At 45.9% G+C, this 19494-nt stretch overlaps 2 protein-coding genes across 2 annotated transcripts; one reads left to right on the forward strand and one right to left on the reverse strand.

The window, feature by feature from the left end:
• Positions 1 to 371: 371 nt before the first annotated feature.
• On the forward strand, positions 372 to 3546 carry LOC135824337 (uncharacterized). Its single transcript, XM_065337071.1, has 3 exons — positions 372 to 616; positions 1948 to 2065; positions 2589 to 3546. Exons 1-3 carry the CDS (start codon positions 572 to 574, stop codon positions 2852 to 2854), a joined length of 429 nt encoding a protein of 142 aa, XP_065193143.1. The 5' UTR covers positions 372 to 571; the 3' UTR covers positions 2855 to 3546.
• Positions 2888 to 19151, reverse strand: LOC135824330 (outer dynein arm-docking complex subunit 3-like). Its single transcript, XM_065337065.1, has 15 exons — positions 18936 to 19151; positions 16716 to 16837; positions 16190 to 16270; positions 14899 to 15183; positions 13705 to 13827; positions 12560 to 12682; positions 11928 to 11970; positions 10876 to 10976; positions 10285 to 10386; positions 8833 to 8891; positions 8406 to 8459; positions 7436 to 7538; positions 6420 to 6575; positions 5220 to 5304; positions 2888 to 3494 (listed from the first exon to the last, which is right to left on the reverse strand). The coding sequence occupies exons 1-15, from the start codon at positions 19024 to 19026 to the stop codon at positions 3376 to 3378; spliced, it is 1647 nt and encodes a 548-aa protein (XP_065193137.1). The 5' UTR covers positions 19027 to 19151; the 3' UTR covers positions 2888 to 3375.
• Positions 19152 to 19494: the final 343 nt, after the last annotated feature.

Raw genomic sequence — 19494 nt, forward strand, 5'->3', positions numbered from 1 at the left:
ACAAATTTCGTGATTTGGCCCAAATCCGCAATTTTCTTCAAATAATTCCGCGAATTCCTGGCAAGTTCTGCATCATTCCGCACTTTTCGTCGCATTTTTTGTTACTTTTCGTCGCAATTTCTTGCGCAAGTTTTCGAGAGTTTTTTCCGCAAATTCCCGCAGGGACAGCCAAAACAAAAACAAAAAAGCCCAAAAACTGATCTGAACAGCGCAGCGTACCTTGGCGTGACCATGGTGACGTCAGTACCGTACCGGTACCCGGGTACCCTTGGCCTTGTTGTCTTTGAAAGTTTGATGTACGTCTGAATGTTTTTTCCCGAATTTCTTCATGATCCATCTTTTCAATACAATCATGATAATGATGATGTACGAGTCAGTACGACTCGTACTTGTTCAGGCTTTCAATCAATAATGAACTGAATTGTTTTACGACTATTGTCTCCTCGTAGGTTATGGAATTTTTTGTTGGGTTGTAATGGAGTTGGAGTTGTTGTTGATGGTCAAGTAGATACTGGTGATTCAGATTGAGCAGCGTCCTAGTTGTTTGTGCGCGCTGCGCGTCCGTGCAAGTATGCTGCGAGCGACTTGTTCCCTCTTGCCTCGCGCACACATCCAGGTGAGAGATTTTTCTTATCTTTCAGAGTATCTGGGTTTTAATTGATCAGTGTAAGTTGATCTTTGAAAATGAGTTTTATACATGTATGTTGATGAAAGTGCTAGTACAGGTACCCGTAATTCTACAGTTACTCTATGTGCTTGATGCCTTCATCTTATCTGTATCGCATTATAATTTTTTTAAATTATCCTCTGGGAAAAGTAAGAGGTGAGTACATGTTTGGTCACGGAATCTGGACTCCAAAGAAGACTGTATTTATTTCTGTTCTTCGTAACTGAACGAAAATCTCTAGACTAATAGTATGCACACATCATCGTGCCTTGGCACGGACATACCAACTCTGCTATTGTCCTCTCTCCAGGACCGAAAAACTCTGCTTTCCAAAGAGACAAAAAAACTCTCTCCTCTCCAAAGTGAAACTGGTACTATCACAAAAAGCACAGCTGATAAAGCGAACAAACCTACAGCCAATCAGCAAACCAGCTCCGTCACATGATCCGACAGGTATTGCATGCCATGCATGTACTAGATTAATGCTACGGTACAGACAATCGCATGTCTAGACAGGTCCTAACAGTGTCTAGTCAGTACTAGCATCATGCTCACATGTGCCGGGTCAGCACACAATACATCGACCTAGCAAACGGTAACCTACGGGATCTACTGGAACAGTACAAGTGTACATTTTTTTATATTTCATTTAGTATTACTAGTGCACGCGGCAGTTTGGAATGGTACAGTTTTCCTGCTTCAAAAGGGGCTCGAAAAGGGGAAAAGCGGAGCGTGCGGAATATCCAAAGCATGATGTTGATTGCTGGTATTCACCCTTGATAGTCATGCCTAGCTAGCTCCAAGATGCTGAAAACGGTGTCATGTACACTCATATCTCTCTTAAGCCTGGTTCGCATTTGACGTAACTCTGATGGTAAGGGACGTAAGAGCCTGTCGTGACAGCCGGGGTGAGTTGTAAAATCGTGTTCGACTGGTACGACACAACATGCAGCAGGTGTTGGAGTGTTCAACGCCAATCGGCGCAAGTCATAAGGCACGGGGTAGCCAGAGCATGCTCCGTACACTCAATATCCGGTGCAGGTCAGACGGACATGCGTGTTCCGGGTGATCATGTTCTAGTTCTTTACCAGACTAACGTACCTTTAGTGCTTTCAGTAGAAGTGATGTGTTGCATCAATGTTATGCTCATCAATCATGCTGACCCACCCGGTGACATGGACGTCTTGACAGTACGCTCAGATATTTGGGAGAAACGTCAGTTGTGTGATTAGAAGACGGGTTTTTCTTGTACACGCTGTGTTTGCTTTTCGCTTTTCTAGGCAACAATCACCAGTGTGGCATGGCGTGCACAGTCATCATCTTCTTTTTCACCACCGTCGCCACCCTCTCGGAGCAGAGACTTCGATCTAATGGACCGTTTCTCCGATCGTGAAGTTGGTAAGGGCATACCGCACAATTTTGTTGAGTTTGTGTTTTCATTTTATGATTTTTACACCAGACCTCACACCTTTAGTTGTGAGTGTGTTGTGAAGGCAGCATGACAGGAGTGGTGCTGGTGGTGCTGGTGGTGCCAGTGGTGATGCTGGTGGTGGTGGTGCTGCTGCTGCTGCTGCTGGTGGGAGCCGACAAGTTCTTGAAACCGTAGATGTTGGAGCCATTGCTGTACAGCTGCTAGATAGTGTACAGCTGCTAGATAGTGGTAAATAATTTAAAGTCTAGCATGTGTTTACCCTTACAAGTATGCATGAATGTCGTATTATGCCTTCCATTCACATGTGTGTGCGTGTGTCTGTCTGTCTGTCTGTCTGTCTGTCTGTCTGCCTATCCGTCTGTCTGCCTGTGTACAAGTTAGCATGAATGGCATGTGATGGATTGCGTTCGCATGCATGTGTGCGTGTGTGCGTGTACCTGTGTGTACCTGCATGCATGCATGTGTATGTGTGTTTCCTGTTTGCTGCAGAGCTGCGACGTAAGGGCACGCTGTTTCGGAACCGTGCAAGGGCAAGGCGCAATATAGAGCGTGTAAGCGTTGAGATAGACCCACCGGATGTGCTCAAAACCTTGAAGGTGCGAGTCAAGTTTGCTGAGAAGATGCTTGCACATCTGTTGCAGACAGAGGTGAAGATTAACGCACAGCTTGCCCGACCTCTTGATACGGATAGTGGTCCGCTAGAAGCAAAGGCCGTCAAGTATTTGGGCAGAAAGCGCCGCGAGGATATGCAGTGACAGGATGTGTGTGTTGCTCTTTAAGGATAAGACTTTTACTTCATCGCGATTTTTATTTCATCAGTTTGATGAGTTTGGACAATTTCTGTACATACAGAATTATTTAATTGGTACTAACATTAGGTAGGCTGTCATTCTATGCTACTAGTATCATGTGGAACAGTGCCGTTATTTCCACAATGTCATCATGCATCAAATTGTGGCTGCCACTGCCTTGTCGTGTCAGTCAGGAGTACTAGTATGCAAAGAAACACTATGAGATTATACCCGAGAAATCAATGTAAAAGCTGCAAATGTCTAAGCTAGATAAGTGGTGTGCTGTGCTGTGCTGTGCTGCCCGTACCCTATGTGTGGTGCGGCTGTGCAGTACTGGCCAGTTGGTCCTTGCATTGAGCACTATGGCCTGCTGTCAAAGGCCTCGCTAAGCTAGATGGATTAATAGTTGATGAGTTTGGGACATGAAGCTCGGTTTTGCGGCACTGGGACCAATGGACGAAATGTGTGTTATGCTCCCAATGTACCTAGTCCTTCTTCTTCTTCTTCTTTTTCTTCTTGGTCTTGGCATCAGTAAATTCCTGCGCTTCTCGTTTGAGCTTGTCTCGAGTTAGCACATCGTTGTCATCACCACTCTCCTCGTCATCTGCCCGGCAAGGAAGAGCAGAAACAAAACAAAGAGGTTCTATATTTGCTAATTTTGTAGAGTGAGCAAGCACATTGGTATGCTGTTGGACCATGGGGCAGATTTGGTGACAAATGATTGCGGGATTCAGGCGTCGCAAATTGTATTTGGTCCATGGAGTGACGTGCACATCTGTTAGTGTTGGTCAGTAATACTGTACTATAATGGGTAATGGGGATCAGTAATGTATGTGCAGCCAATTTTAGTGGTCTCATTCCAAGCCAAGAATTCCAGGCATTTTTCACTGACGGCCACACATCACCACTAGGTCATACAGTGTGGCTTAGGTATTCCCTGGCAGTATTGGCTACATATCACCACTGGGACATAGTGTAGGTTAGTGTGTGGCAGTACTGGCCACACATCACCACTGGGATATAGTGTAGGTTAGTGTGTGGCAGTATTAGGGACCTTTCGCACCACGCGTACGGATACGAAACGAATTCTGATTCGTCACTTGGGTTCGAGGATTCGTCAGAGTCCCTGCGGAGAGCTCGTTTTCACGAATGGAAGCCTCTTCATTCGTGGCGCGCTCCGAATCCATCAGGTAAACATTTATTTGGCCAGGTAGTACACATGTTTTGCCAGGTACACATTTTTTCCATTGATTCCAATCACCATGCACGTGCGTGTGTCAACACCCGTATACCGTACGCCAAGCTACCGGCTGTATTCGTAGTTGCCATGCATATTGCATGACGACTTGCGAAACCTGAATCTGTTTTCAACGAAACGATTACGAGCCGAATCAAACTTTCGTTTTGCATTCGATTCGTAGCAAATGCGAAAGGTCCCTACTGGCTACATATCACCACTGGGACATAGTGCAGGTTAATGTGTGACAGTACTGGCTACATATCACCACTGGGATATAGTGCAGGTTAGTGTGTAGCAGTACTGGCTACACATCACCACTGGGACATAGTGTAGGTTAGTGTGTGGCAGTACTGGCTACACATCACCACTGGGATATAGTGTAGGTTAGTGTGTAGCAGTACTGGCTACACATCACCACTGGGATATAGTGTAGGTTAGTGTGTGGCAGTACTGGCTACACATCACCACTGGGATATAGTGTAGGTTAGTGTGTAGCAGTACTGGCTACACATCACCACTGGGATATAGTGTAGGTTAGTGTGTGGCAGTACTGGCTACACATCACCACTGGGATATAGTGTAGGTTAGTGTGTGGCAGTACTGGCTACACATCACCACTGGGATAGTGCAGGTTAGTGTGTAGCAGTACTGGCTACACATCACCACTGGGATATAGTGTAGGTTAGTGTGTAGCAATACTGGCTACACATCACCACTGGGATATAGTGTAGGTTAGTGTGTAGCAGTACTGGCTACACATCACCACTACTGGGATAATAGTGTAGGTTAGTGTGTAGCAGTACTGGCTACACATCACCACTGGGACATAGTGTAGGTTAGTGTGTAGCAGTACTGGCTACACATCACCACTGGGACATAGTGTAGGTTAGTGTGTAGCAGTACTGGCTACACATCACCACTACTGGGATATAGTGTAGGTTAGTGTGTGGCAGTACTGGCTACACATCACCACTGGGATATAGTGTAGGTTAGTGTGTGACAGTACTGGCTACACATCACCACTGGGATATAGTGTAGGTTAGTGTGCAGCTGCAGTACTGGCTTGCCTGTAGCGCTTTGACCACTTACCGCCAAATGCCTTCTCCGGAATCGGTGAGGAGAGGTCAATTCGGAAATTGACTTCGGGAAGCTTGCCAGCCAGGCCAGTTCGGAACTAGCAAGAAGCAGGAACAAGAGTAAGTCGACATATAGAACACACATTCCCTGAGTCCATGCATGTATGTACCACCACACCACATTGAACACACACTAAAGAGGTTCTGCTATACGTGAAACGTAGAGAAATCACGTAGAGAGCAGGTGTCTGGGTTAGAGTCTACGGCTTCGCGTGTTTTGGCTCCAGATTTCTACGCGGAGATGAGGTTCTCTACGTTGTGGCACACGCAGAGAAAATGCGTACGGATTTGCTGCGTATCGATCAACTGCATGCAGAAAACTGCCAAATGTGGAAGGGGAAATTCCCAGTACACATTCCACGTGACTTCTCTAGGTGAAACGTAGAGCAGAACAGCATTTCTTTACATTACGGGAACGCGAATAAAGTTCGCGTGATTCTTTGCGTCCCGTTCCCAAAACGTAGAGCAGAACCTCCCTATTCCCTGAGTTCATCTACTAGTACTGTAAAGTGAGAAACGTTTGCTAGAGATTAAATTTCGCTATTTTAGCGACCATCACACATTCGCAAAAATAAATCCCCGCAAACTGCTCTGTACATACTTGAGTAATTGTACAAGTAGACTCTACATACACTACAGTAGACAGTAACAGATCCAAATGAAGTAGACAGTAACAGATCCAAATGAAGTAGACAGTAACAGATCCAAATGAAGTAGACAGTAACAGATCCAAATGAAGTAGACAGTAACAGATCCAAATGAAGAGATAAAATCGCCAAAGTTTCTCATCGTGAACCAACCCAATTCATGAAAGCCCCAAACTTTGCGCACCGCGAAAGTTTATCGCTTTACAGTCCGTGTATGTACCAGCACACCACATAGAACACACATTCCCCGAGTCCATGTATGTACCAGCACACCACATAGAACACACATTCCCTGAGTCCATGTATGTACCAGCACACCACAAGAACACACATTCCCTGAGTCCACGTATGCACCACCACACCACAAGAACACACATTCCCTGAGTCCACGTATGCACCAGCACACCACAAGAACACACATTCCCCGAGTCCATGCATGTATGTGGTGGTACAGTAATATTCACGCTTGTGGCTAGGAAGGTGTTTGAATATTAGGTCCTGCTTACCTCTACGTCCTCCATTTCCTTGCTTAGAATATCGACTTCTCTCTCTTCCAGCTGCTCAGCAAGGGCACAGAGCTTTGCCTCGCAGCTGGCCAGCAGATCCAGGACGTACTCTTCGTCTGTCTTCGACACTGGATGCGTCGGCACGGAGACGGTCGGCTGTGTATGGGATAGTGTTTGAATGAGAGCAATGGCAGTGCACAACGATGGTACTTCATTCAATGAAGGTTATGCAATTGACATGGAGGGTTAACCTAACTGCTAGCATTGAAGTGACGTAGAATGATGACAAATTTTAAGCGTACAAATACCACCAAATCTGCCAAACCTTGATTCGCAGCCAGGAAAGGAAAATCATATGGTCCAGTGCAACTAAGGCCACACGGTACACTAGTGGCATAGTTCCACTTGGCTTTTAACTAGTGGTGAAACGGATACTAGAATGTACTATTCGAATATTCTAAACGGTAACGAACGGACATTCTATTACTCCAATGGACACAGTGTAGTGTAACGTGAGTAGGCTTAGTTACACTTGCCAGCTTGTAACGGTTGTAACACTACTTGTATTTACTATTTATACTAGTGACTCAGTTCATGCAGTGCGGCCAGTGGTTCCTTGTGTGGATGGTATACATGTACCGTAAAGTCGCGGATAAAAGCCGGGCTTATAAAAGCATATAAGCCGCTTTCAGCATCAGGCTTTAAAATGCAAACCAGGCTTGTATGCAAACCATGCTTATATGCACCACTGATATTTTTGCCAGGCTTGTATGACCACCGGTATGGCGGCAGTTTTACTATGCACCGTACATAGCGCATGCACTCTTGACCTACCCGATCCGCGCTTGCATAGAAGCCAGGCTTCTACGCGCGACAGGCTTATATGCATTTGACCCGTTTGATTTTCAGGCTTCTATCCGCGATGTGCTTGTATGCAAACCCGGCTTTTATCCGCGACTTTACGGTATGCTGCGTGTGCTCAAGCATGACATGTGCTGTACTGTATGTAGTCCTACCTCCTTCAAATGCACCAGCTTCTGGCTTAGGTGCTCAACGCCACTCTTGACATCATCGAGTGTTGTCTTCACCTCCAGTGCCATGGCCTCGCCTTGCGTCTCCCTGAAAATAGCAGTACATACAATGCAATGGTGAAACAAGGCACTAGTGCAACAAGGTCAGGTCTCTGGTTACCGATGCTTACAAGCAGGGAGTAAATTTTACTACTGCAAGGATTATTTTAGTAGTAATTTTACTAACTTAGAAGTTGCGACTTCGGCGGTAATGTCATGAAGTTGGTTGCTCCAACGAGGAGCACACGCTTCTTGCCGAACTTGACACTTGACTGACTCACGACTGCCATCCGGAGCACACCAGGAGCACGTCGCACGTCGCAGTAATTTTACTACTGCAAGTATTATTTTAAGTGTAGGTTTTGTACACTTGGCACATAAATCACAGCCATCAGATGCAAAATGGGGATCGGACATACATGTACATGTACAAGTACCGAAAAGGTGCTTCTTCCACATGATCCACATCTGTATTGTAATTAGCGAGGCGTGGATATTTAAGATCAACTCTAGCAGCATAGCGGGGTATAAGAACATGTCCACTTGCCCTTGGGAGGCTGAAGTGTTACTATATCCGTATTTCACAATGGCCAGGGCACTGAGTCATGCACAATGAAGTATTGCGATACCATTGACGCTACTGCTAACAAAGCTGGGCACATGGTCGTGTGTGGCTGTGTTTGATGTAGCTCCTGCACACATAACTCCTTACTCGCTCTCAACTACAGTGCGGCTCAATGAAATCCAGTCGTGTCACTCAAGTTTGCGCTTTGCATTATTTCGCAGCCCAGTGTTCGCAGGTCTGGGGCTGCGCAACGTCCGGCGTGTACTTGAGTGACACTGTGACGCTGTGACGCTGTGACACTGTGACACTGTGACACTGTGACTGGATTTCATAGACCAATACTGTACTTACTCGCTCTTAACCTTGTGGATCTCTCGCCGCACCTCTTCCAGCATCTGCTGTCCCCTGTTCAAGCACATGGGGTGAAAAGAAGTCAAGAATGAAATCACACAGGCTGCAGGGCAGAGATACTATAGTCATTCAGTGCCGCTGCTGTCATTATCGTTGTCAGCATTGTCGTTGCCATCCTTGTTGTTGTTGTTGTTGTTGTTGTTGTTGTTGTTGTTGTTGTTGTTGTTGTTGTTGTTGTTGTTGTTGTTGTTGTCGCCGTCGTCGTTGTTGTTGCTGTTGTTGTTGTTGTGTGCAATGGATCATATGATGTTCTTCTATTCAGTATACATGTACCTGGGATTCTGGATACAACACATGCAATGCACACCACAATGAAAGAATGCATGTCTATTTCTGGATCATGCGGCTACACGTCATTAGACTGTACCTCGAAACCTTTGCTTCTTGTGCATAGTTGAGCTTCTCAAAGGCACTCTCCAACTCTTCCTGCAAGTCACATCAAAGACAGCCGCAGACAAGAGAACTGATGGTGTTCACTAGTTATCTTATACTTCGTTTGATAGCTGTGATATCAAATAGATTACCACTTACGGAACTTATCAGTCGGCAGTGGTGCGGATGACCGTCCCCACCACTGCACATGACAGTTACAGGGAAACCCGGTGTGTCTAAGGCGACCGCTCAAGGCACCTTGCATGTGCGCTCCCCGGGCTGTGCACTGGTGGTCTTCCTCAGCTTGACTGGAAAATTAATTAATAACATCCCTTGGTCCTGGTTGCACACATAGTAGTAGTAGTAGTAGTAGTAGTAGTAGTATTGTTGGGCAGGCGGTCACCTTATCAGAGTGGTCACCTTGACAGGTTTCACTGTACTAACGGATTAGTATTTTTTTTGTATTTGTAGTTATTCAACAGTTTCTGGCTCATCAAACGACTGCCAATAACAGATGAACGTGAAATGAAGGGTGATGGCCAACCACGGCAAATACCCGGAATTAGAGATAATGATGATACAGTGCGTATCGGTTATAGCGTGGTCGTGTAAAAGAATATACTGCCTACAAGAATGAACTTTCATGTTTTCATAATCATAACACGGATTTCAAGTGCACATTTATTCTTACAAGCAATTTTATCCCATAGTAGAATATATCGGTCCTAAGAATGGACTTTGTGTAGCGAAACATGCCAGATTAGTACAAAGTGTATCGCCTGTAGTAATAGCATCTGTCCAATTCCGTTCTGATCTGACTCTCGTTGCGTCGTAGTGCTGCAGATTCAACTATTGTGATCATGTAACTCATTTTGCATAGCCACATGGTAAGCCTATGGCCCAGTATGTGACTGTGACCAACCATATGCACAGAAGTACTGCGTTGTATGTACGATGATCTTCCTGCCCCTGCGCACATGCATGTGATATACCACACTTGATTTATCGTGTGTAAGAAATATCGGAAATAAGAATAGAAAGTCGTTTTTCAAACACCCACGCTATAACCGATACCTACTGTACTTGCATGGGTCTGCTCTCAGCACTTCTTCTTATCATGGTCAGATACCATGGCAACGGGCACATTGATTGAAATGAAGAACACAAGAGTAGGAAACATGTGTTCTGTTTCAGTTACTCCAGTCATCTGCATACCACCGCGGTATGGCGGAGAAATGAATTCCCGTGCACTTTATTGCTGCCGATGCCGGTGGTGCAGCAATAGGTAGACTCCATGGTGCATGTGTGCCATTTGAATCAGGGCTATAGTTCTAATACTACACTGGCCTATTGTTCTTTATCCATTATGGCATTGCCTTATTAGGCAACCCTCATTTGTTGCTGGTACAATGCGGTACTGGAGTATGCCTAGCAGGGTGTCACTTACCTTCTCCTCCTTGAGACTGTTGACACTCATTTGACTCTGTTCAGCAGCCACTTTCAAAGATCTGTGTGTTTCGCTCTGGTTCAGAAAGCGTTCGGTAACCTCCTGCACATTTGAAAACATGCAACGCCGCAAGTAAATGAACCGGGACATGAGCATCAGGGTTGTTTGTAAACGTCTGGCTTGCTTATCCCGCCACTTTCTGTTTTGATTAGTGCACAGAGTAATTTACTGGTAGCAACCAGAAGTAGTTACTTGGTATGATGAATCACTGATGATCCCGATTGGACGCCATTGACCCGCATGCACTCATCAGAGACTACTACTAGATGGTCGTAAACATACATACCAACGCACACGGTGTACAGCAGTGCTGAGTAGTGCACTGGCTGGCAAGCCGAGTACTGCTGCAGCACTGCATGCCTGCTCAGTGTACAACAAGAGCACAGTGATCGGGTGCATCAGTCTGCGGGCCGCAACACTAGTAGCCGCAGTGAGTGGTATGAGTACATGAGCAAGGCCCTTAAGTATTAGTTAAGGAAGTGTGTGTAGTACAGTACAGTTAGAGAGGACCAGCAGAACCTGCATGCTTACATCTGGTGATGTCACACCTATCGCCGTGGCAACCTTCTGTATGATTGCCTGATACTTGTCTATGCCAGCCGCGGCATTCCTGTCTTGCGACTTGCCCATATCTACATGTACACCATTGACACAACACAGAACAACAGCATTGGTAGACTACCAAATACACACCTAAACTGCATGACTTGTGCTTCAAGCTACATGGTATGACTACCTTGCAGTAATGGTATCTCAGTAATTCACAAAAGATCACTCGTCCGACTGTTAGCCTGTTTGATACTGATCAGGCAGATGTATGATGATGATGATGATGGACTTGCTTCACTCAAGAACATCACCACCTGTGTAGAGGTGGCAAGGAAGTGTGGAATTGAAAGTTCACAGACCATTGAGCTGGTGGCGCCAGCTACGTTTCATGATGTACAGTGAAACTTGCTCAGATAAGGCGACCACCTGTCCCAGAAGACCACTGCAACCAAGACCCTGTGCCGTGCTATTTCCAAATGACCCTGGATAAGGAGACCACCTGTACACAACGACCACATCTCTAGAAGGTCCCTTGACTGAGTGGTTGCCGCTTAGACAGCGGGTTTCACTGTGTTGTGGGTCTGGTTTTATGTATTCACTACCGTACTGTACCGTACTGTGGTGTTCATGCCATGTATTCACTACCGTACTGTGGTGTTCATGCGCCGGCTGCATTGTCGGTTGGTTTAGCCTAGAAGTGCGCTGCTCTATTCACTAGCTGTTCTGCTGCATGTCCGCTTACTCTATCATGTCTTGCTCTATTGTAGACGTAGGCTATGGCTAGCTTCGGCTAGCTTCGGAGAGTTGCTCAATCCTGATCTTGTGCACTGGTATATTACGATCCATCTTTCTTTTGTCTGTAGTCGATAGGGGATGCATTATCTGTGATATACGCCCTACTCTAGCATTAGCCGAAGTGTACGCTCTCCATACTCAAGACATGCACCAGTGCAATCGGTTTCAATGTGTCACCTCAGGTCAATCGCTACTATTCAATCACATAGCATGTGCTACAGTAAGTCGTGCAGGCTCACCGATAACGGATGACTCATCTGCAATTATTGATGCACGGTGGAGCTGCAACGACACAGGACAGTTCGAAGAATGGACTGATTAGATACAGGAACAGGTGTAGTGAAGCAGGGTTGAGCAGTCACAGTAGCAGCAGCAATAACACAATCAATGATAGGGTCGCCATGATTTTCCAAACTTGTCAAACATTTCTGTTCTACAGATAACATGCAGTATCCTAGACAACAACAATGTACTTAGGTATACGTGGCTGTTGGTCACATGCAGTATAATCCTAGACAATGTACTTACTAGTAGGTATACATGGCTGTTGGATACATGCCATGATTTTAAAATGGAACACTACCGACTTACCCCGCACATCACCTACCCACATCACATCACCTTGCCTCAAAAACCTAATGTAGTTTTCTCCCCAAATTAGACACCTTCTCCAGACACCCAATGCACAACACTTGTGATGGGCTCTCTTCCTCGTGAGGTACAACTTGAGTCACATACATGATAGTATTCAACATCACCAGTACACTATGCACAGTACATGCATGTATATAATAGGATCATGTGCAAACCTGCTCAATAAAGAATCCGGCCTACAAAGAATGTTGTTATTCTCGGAGCAATGGTTCCTTACCCGCCTCTCCCCCTTGTCACTTTGCTCTCGGTTCTTGTCGGCGAGTTTCTGATACTTGGACAGTGTGTCCTCGTTCTTCTCCCGGTGGTGCTGCAGTTGCTCTTCCTGAATTGTCATGAACGCCTGCAGAACACATAATATAAATCACATGCGTAGTTTCATATTGGAAGTATTCAGTGCATGAAGATCATTTGACAGAATGCACACGATTCATACATGTATAATACTAGAGTGTCGATAGTCCCCACCCCTCAGACCCCTCGGACCACAGGGCTGTCTATAGGGGGTTTAGAGTTCAGAGGTTAAAGTTCAGAGTTCAGAGTTCGGTCGGAGATCATGGTGATGTCTGATCAATCTACAATGTATGCTGATAATCAGTAGTTTTCACCCACTGTTTTCATAATATTTCTTTTAAAGGTGCACACGTCTATAGGGGGTTTAGAGTTCAGAGGTTAAAGTTCAGAGTTCAGAGTTCGGTCGGAGATCATGGTGATGTCTGATCAATCTACAATGTATGCTGATAATCAGTAGTTTTCACCCACTGTTTTCATAATATTTCTTTTAAAGGTGCACACGTCTATAGGGGGTTTAGAGTTCAGAGGTTAAAGTTCAGAGTTCAGAGTTCGGTCGGAGATCATGGTGATGTCTGATCAATCTACAATGTATGCTGATAATCAGTAGTTTTCACCCACTGTTTTCATAATATTTCTTTTAAAGGTGCACACGTTTTCATAATCTTGCTGTAAAGTCCCAGGAGTGCTCAACTCGTCCATGGGCCTGTGTTATGCTCCGCCGACAGCAAAAGCGTATAATCACACTTTGAAGACCGGGTCCTGTTGCACAGTACATGTATGTATACACTATCCGGCCTAGCAAGGTTCACTGTGTAGCGAGAAAACAAACAAGGAGTATGGTTAAAAAAAAAACAGCACTCCATGAAGAAAAAGTGGACTAAGAGTAACGCAGATTCAGAATGTATGCGTGGCCACCGTTATCGGTTACATCACACTGAGTCATATTACAAGATACAGTGTTGCAGCAAGTGTGCGCCATGTGATATCGTAATACACCATCACAGGCCCTATATCACATTGATGAGATGCGCCCGGGGGAATTATTTGAAAATGTTACAGTTTTGATCTTACTTTGACATCCTCTGTGGCATCCAGGGCGTTGTCATAGATGGCTGCCAGCTCGGCATAGCTCTTTCCTTTCTCATTCAATGCTATTCCCATCGCCTTCAGCAAGCGATCATAGTGCAATCGATCCTGCACGCACAAACGTCCAGCATACAGCAAATTCAGCAGATGAACCATTTGTATCCGTGAAAATACGACTACCAACAGTGCTGAATTCCCATTAACCTTCACTGGTTTGAGGGAAAGACACAAACGTCACACAAACCATTAACCTCTTTTAATAAACCACCACTGTTGATCACACTTCTTAATTTTTTTATATGGTTGAGGCTAATGTGTAGTGGAAGTTACATGTCCTGTTCGTCAGACAAGCACTCTCCAAACTGAAATGACTTACACAGTGACTGCTTCTTAGTACTAAGTGCATGCCGTGGGTGCTGAGAAATCACAGGCACCGTAATGAGTCTCAGGTCTAATAACCATTGTCAATCCTATGGCATTCATGTAGACTACAATGCCACTACATGTGTGTATCATCGGTACCGTAATGTTGCTCAATGAAATCCGGTCGCATCACTCAAGTATGCGCCGGGTGTTGCGCAGCCCTAGACCTGCGAACACTGGGCTGCGAAACTGTGATGCAAGGCGCAAACTAGTACTTGAGTGACTCGACTGGACTTCATGGAGCAGCAGTGTGCATGATGCATCAGTGAAACTGGTCAGTCAGTTACAAGTAGGGCTGAAACGAGTATACCGAATAATCGAGTACTCGTTTGATAACTCTAACGATCGAGCAATCGTTTAGATTACCGATTACGATTATTTTGCGTTTTTAAAATTTTAAATTTCTTATACGCGCAGTGCATGCATGCAGCGCAGAGTATATACCCCCGGTAGTACACAGTACTACACACTGCACGCGCGACTCGCCTTGTAACATGCTGTCAAAATCGAAAGACAGTCCTAGTGTAGTACAACGAAGCTGGAGCATGAAGCTCGAAGGTCAAGGTCGCGTCCGGTCTGCATACATAACACTTTTTGCAAAATGTTGTACATATTTCCACTTTTGGCCATTCCATGTACATATTCCAGGTGCGGCCTCCTAAAGATTATAATCGAACAATCGATCGTTATGATAAAGAGTAATCGATTGGGCTAAATGGATGATCGTTTCAGCCCTAGTTACAAGCATGAACATACCTCCTTCATCTTGTTAACAATTTTCCGATAGATAGTGTTCATGTGCCTGCCTTCATCCAGTTTCAGGTTCATCCTCATCAAGTCATTCTCCAATGCTCGGAGGCGCTTGGTATCCTCCGACTCTCCCTCCTCCTGCTCACGCACTGCTGTGTACTCCACTTGGCGCTCCCTCAGCAGCGTCTCCAGGCTCTCCATCTTTGCCACCCGTTGGCGATTTTTATACTGCAGCAAGTCCAGGCGCTTCTTGCCGAGACTAACTGATCGGTCGAGCTGACCAATGGCTTGCTGCACCCCCACCCCCGCCAAACACACACACACACACACATACACACATGCACACGTACACACAAGTACACATACACACAACACGCATGCATGTGCATGCACACACACACACACACACACACACACACACACACACACACACACACACACACACACACACACACACACACATATACACACATACACACACACACACACACACACACACACACACACACACACAGCAAACAGAAAGAGCACAGAACACATATGAGATGCACATGTCAAGACGGGTGATCTAGAGCTTAAAAATGCACACTGCCCATGCGTACATGACTAGGCCTAGTACATGCCTAACTCAGCTAGCATCGCAATGTCATGTTCTGCACCTACATGTCATATCAACTCAGTAAACTTGCAATAACCCTTAGTAGAAGCACAAACTTCAGTTCAGGCTCTTCAACAGCATCCCAGTGAAATGACATACTGGCAAGAGCAAACACCACCCGAAGAGAAGGCACGGAAGTTTACTCGTGAAAACCAGTTCAAAATTTTGTAGAAGAACCTGATGGTTGTGTGCTGCTACTAAGTGTTCTTGGGTTTTATTGTGTCTCCGAGGACACTTCATACTGGCAATCAATGGTGTTGGCGGGAATGTTATCAATTTTATAATTATTCAATGACAGCTTCAACTGTGAGACAGCATTGCGTCAAACCAGTAGAGGAGACAAACCCACTTTATACATGTAGTTCAGGCACTGGCTACCCAATCACAGCACTGGATTTGACTATTGAAATGGAGCAGGCATCACCATAGCAACCGGTAGATGACATGGTATGGTTTGCTAGAGGCTAGTCCACTCATCAGTCCACTCATCATCACAGGTCAAGCCACAATGACCATGTGCAGTGCATGGTACTGTGTAACCATGGCAAACAATATGTCTGCCAAGACCTAGAGTCTGCACCTAACCCAGCAGTGTTGCAGTGTTGCACTGTCGGATGTACACCATGAGTGGTTGCTTACCCGACACGGCATGCCACGAAAGCGGGGTGGCATACTCTTGCCCGCTGTGCTGAATGCTGCCGCGACCACATGCTCATCGCCCTGCAGCAGGATACATGCATGCACACACACGTGCACGCACGCACACACACACACACACACACACACACACACACACACACACACACACACACACACACACGCACACGCACACACACACACACACACACATGATTGTGCGCAATGCCAGAAATCAACTAGAACCAATTAAAGCATATCTAACAATGCTATACCCGGCTGTACAAGTATACATGTAGCAGTACATGGCAGGTGCAGAGTGCTAATACGATGTTAGGTTTGTATTGTGCTGTTTTCTATGTTAGCTAGTTTGCCGTATTAGAGTGAAGGGCGGGGAAGTAGAGAAAGAGACCGAGAAGCATTGAATAGAAACCTACGTTAGTGCCAGTGCAGGGTGAAGCTATGAAGAGTTGTGGACGTGACAACGCCAATCTCAAAGCCCGGGTGCTGAAGCTTTGCAGTGACTTACCCGGACCCGTGTTGCCAGCTCCTCACGTTTCTTCTTGTTCTCCAGACGGCGCAACCTTATCCTGTCTGCGTTTTGATCACGCTGTGCGCGTGCTGCTTCCAGATATGCCTTGGCATCGCCATCTGTCACATGAAACACATGATGAGTAATTCAGTATACATGCACACAGTAATAGACGGACCTATTGAAGATGGCAACAAAGATTTTTATACATGCACATGTTCATACGGTCAATTTCCCCATTGCGGGTCACAACGATATACGAGAACAATGGAATAGGGGTGCGGTGGGGGGGGGGGGGGGGAGGACATTAACAGGCTGCTGCTGCCTTTCTGGGCTGCATGCTAGTAGTAGTACCATAGACTATTACTAATCCTGTCCCAATCCCCTTACTGTATATCCTGCAAACAAACAGTACACCTCACATAGGAAACGTTTGTGTAGAAGACTAGTGTATACATTTCCCTTTTGAACTCCTGAAATCAATGAATACTGTAAACTGCCTAGTAATATTCGCGACGGATTAATGTTTGCTATTTTCACGAGAAGAGCGTATTAAACGCGAATATTAACCATCGCGAAATCTAACTTCAACAGTGGGTGTATGTAAGTCGCCCCAGTGCTTAGCGAACTTTTGCCATCGCAAACTCGCTGGTTCTAAGAAATCGCGAAAATTTAGTTTAGCGCGAATATTGGCCGGTTTGCAGTATCATGGAAAGGTTTTGCTGGATTATAAGATCCCATGCAGGAATGTTGGAATGTTGGAATGTTGGAATGTTGGAATGTTGGAATGTTGGAATGTTGGAATGTTGGAATGTTGGAATGTTGGAATGTTGGAATGTTGGAAAAAATACTGCAACGCTGAAGCACACCCTCAAATACTGGACCATCATCTCAAATTGAAGACCCTCTCATGCTGCCTTCAACCAACAGGCCTGCCCGTCGGAACTGGTCCGGTCCGGTTGGTCCAGTCATCACCAGATCAACCTGTTGGCAACTACTGACCCATGTTTCCTGGTGAAGAGGTGGTTATACAGTGTAACCGCTATGATCACGCACAAACTGCATGAAAGCCTATGATATGGCCGGACCAAACAGGAACTTCTTCCGGCGGTCCTGACCAGTATACATGCAATACAGTGTCTTGCAGTGTGACCATGCAGGGGATAGATTGGATAGTAGCATAATATGCTAGTGACCCGATAGAGCAGATGTGCCATTTGAAGCCCCCACCGGGTACCCTGACCTAAACAATAGTAGCTGTGACAGCTATATCCCAGTGGCTATGCAAAGTTACACTGCCGTGACTTCAGCAGCTCTGCCGTGACTTCAGCAGCTCTGCCGGAGCCGAGTAGGGCTATTCACATGCGGTACTAGATGCAGAAGTCAGCCCACAAACAAGCAAAATCTCTAGAGAAGCAGCAGAAGGCCAAACGCCATACCGTCATGGCCATTGCTTCGTTATTGCAAGGACAAGCATTTGCAGTGGGTGGGTACGAGCATCACCGGTCCACAGGCAGTCATGTATATTCTTTTACTGCATATTCTTGCACTGGATTTGGCTCTTCACCCTACATGTACTTCAAGTACAATGTCATGTTTACACCCCTACAGGCTACAGACTACAGACTACAACAGCACTCTCCCATGCATTACATGCTGGTAGTCAGTCTCAATGGGGAAAAGACACAGATCACGGACAAATCTAAATCTTTAGTTTCAAGTCCTTCTAGTTCTGTTGTCGTTTAGTCCTACAAACTTCGAATGTTACACTTTTACGAAGTTCGTATTTCAGCTGGTTTGTGCCCTCGGACAATGCTGGTAAACTCCCGTGTGTTTGCGTAAACTGCCTGAAGCCGTAAAGGCTCTCGTCTCACGGACTACCGCTGGTTTCGTCTAGCAAAGCCATCCATCCAATGCTTGTAATGGTGCACTGGTGCAGCGACCTCGAGAGACACGCCATGACGGAGACTCGGAAGTCGTTGAAAGGTAAGAAGCACACTTCTGTACTGCGTTCGCCATCAATCTTGTGTGAAGGAACAGTTTGATTACCATTGCAGATCCATAACAATATCGGTCGTTGTTTGCCGATTGCACTCTCTCGCAATGCGAGTACATGCGCCATGGATGGCCAGCGGTAGACAATACAATAATGATACCGGGCAGCGCTAGGACGTCACGGTCATGGCTACAGAAACACACCACTGGTTCTGTACTTACGGAGTAATTTATCTCGAATCTTTGTCTCCTCGATCTCGCCACTCACATCCACCACATTGCGGTAATAGCGATCAGTTGGAACCGCCGTCATGATGGCCCGGATTTTAGGGCTCCCTCGCGGCCTCGATCATTTGCTTCTAAACTGCTTCTTCTCTGCAGCGATGTCCCGTTCGACAGCACCTCTCCGAAGTCCAGGACATCACCTTGCTCCCACCCAAGCCCAGGCCAAGGACTTAGCCTTGGCTTAGGTATGTGCTCCGGTGTTGTGCTGCCCGTTGCCATGCTTCAAACACCTTTGCCTGCCGTTTCCCTAGTAACAACCAGCCGATCACATGCAGTCCGACATGGATGTCATGATGCAGTACTCCCACTCCCAGTACTCGCAGTAGACCATTAGTACATGGGCATGGTAGGTCTACGTGTTGATCTACATGTAAGTACTTGGTAGACCTGGTAGACGATCCTACAAATAATTACAATTATTAATACATTGAATCTACATGAACTGAAGTCCACTGACAACGTGACATTGACGGAATCTGTTTGAATCTGTTTGAAT

This window comes from Sycon ciliatum, chromosome 1 (assembly GCF_964019385.1).
Source record: "Sycon ciliatum chromosome 1, ocSycCili1.1, whole genome shotgun sequence".
Taxonomy (NCBI): domain Eukaryota; kingdom Metazoa; phylum Porifera; class Calcarea; order Leucosolenida; family Sycettidae; genus Sycon; species Sycon ciliatum.

What these genes read in the sequence shown, in the direction of transcription:
- LOC135824337 (XM_065337071.1), top strand. Translation starts at nt 572, where the DNA reads ATGCTGCGAGCGACTTGTTCCCTCTTGCCTCGCGCACACATCCAG. An exon ending in TGCCTCGCGCACACATCCAG is followed by an intron (nt 617 to 1,947) that starts GTGAGAGATTTT and finishes TCGCTTTTCTAG; the next exon opens with GCAACAATCACCAGTGTGGC. An exon ending in TTTCTCCGATCGTGAAGTTG is followed by an intron (nt 2,066 to 2,588) that starts GTAAGGGCATAC and finishes TGTTTGCTGCAG; the next exon opens with AGCTGCGACGTAAGGGCACG.
- LOC135824330 (XM_065337065.1), bottom strand. Translation starts at nt 19,026, where the DNA reads ATGACGGCGGTTCCAACTGATCGCTATTACCGCAATGTGGTGGATGTG. An exon ending in ATGCCACAGAGGATGTCAAA is followed by an intron (nt 12,683 to 13,704) that starts GTAAGATCAAAA and finishes TGTGTTCTGCAG; the next exon opens with GCGTTCATGACAATTCAGGA. An exon ending in AGCTGGTGCATTTGAAGGAG is followed by an intron (nt 6,576 to 7,435) that starts GTAGGACTACAT and finishes TCCCATACACAG; the next exon opens with CCGACCGTCTCCGTGCCGAC.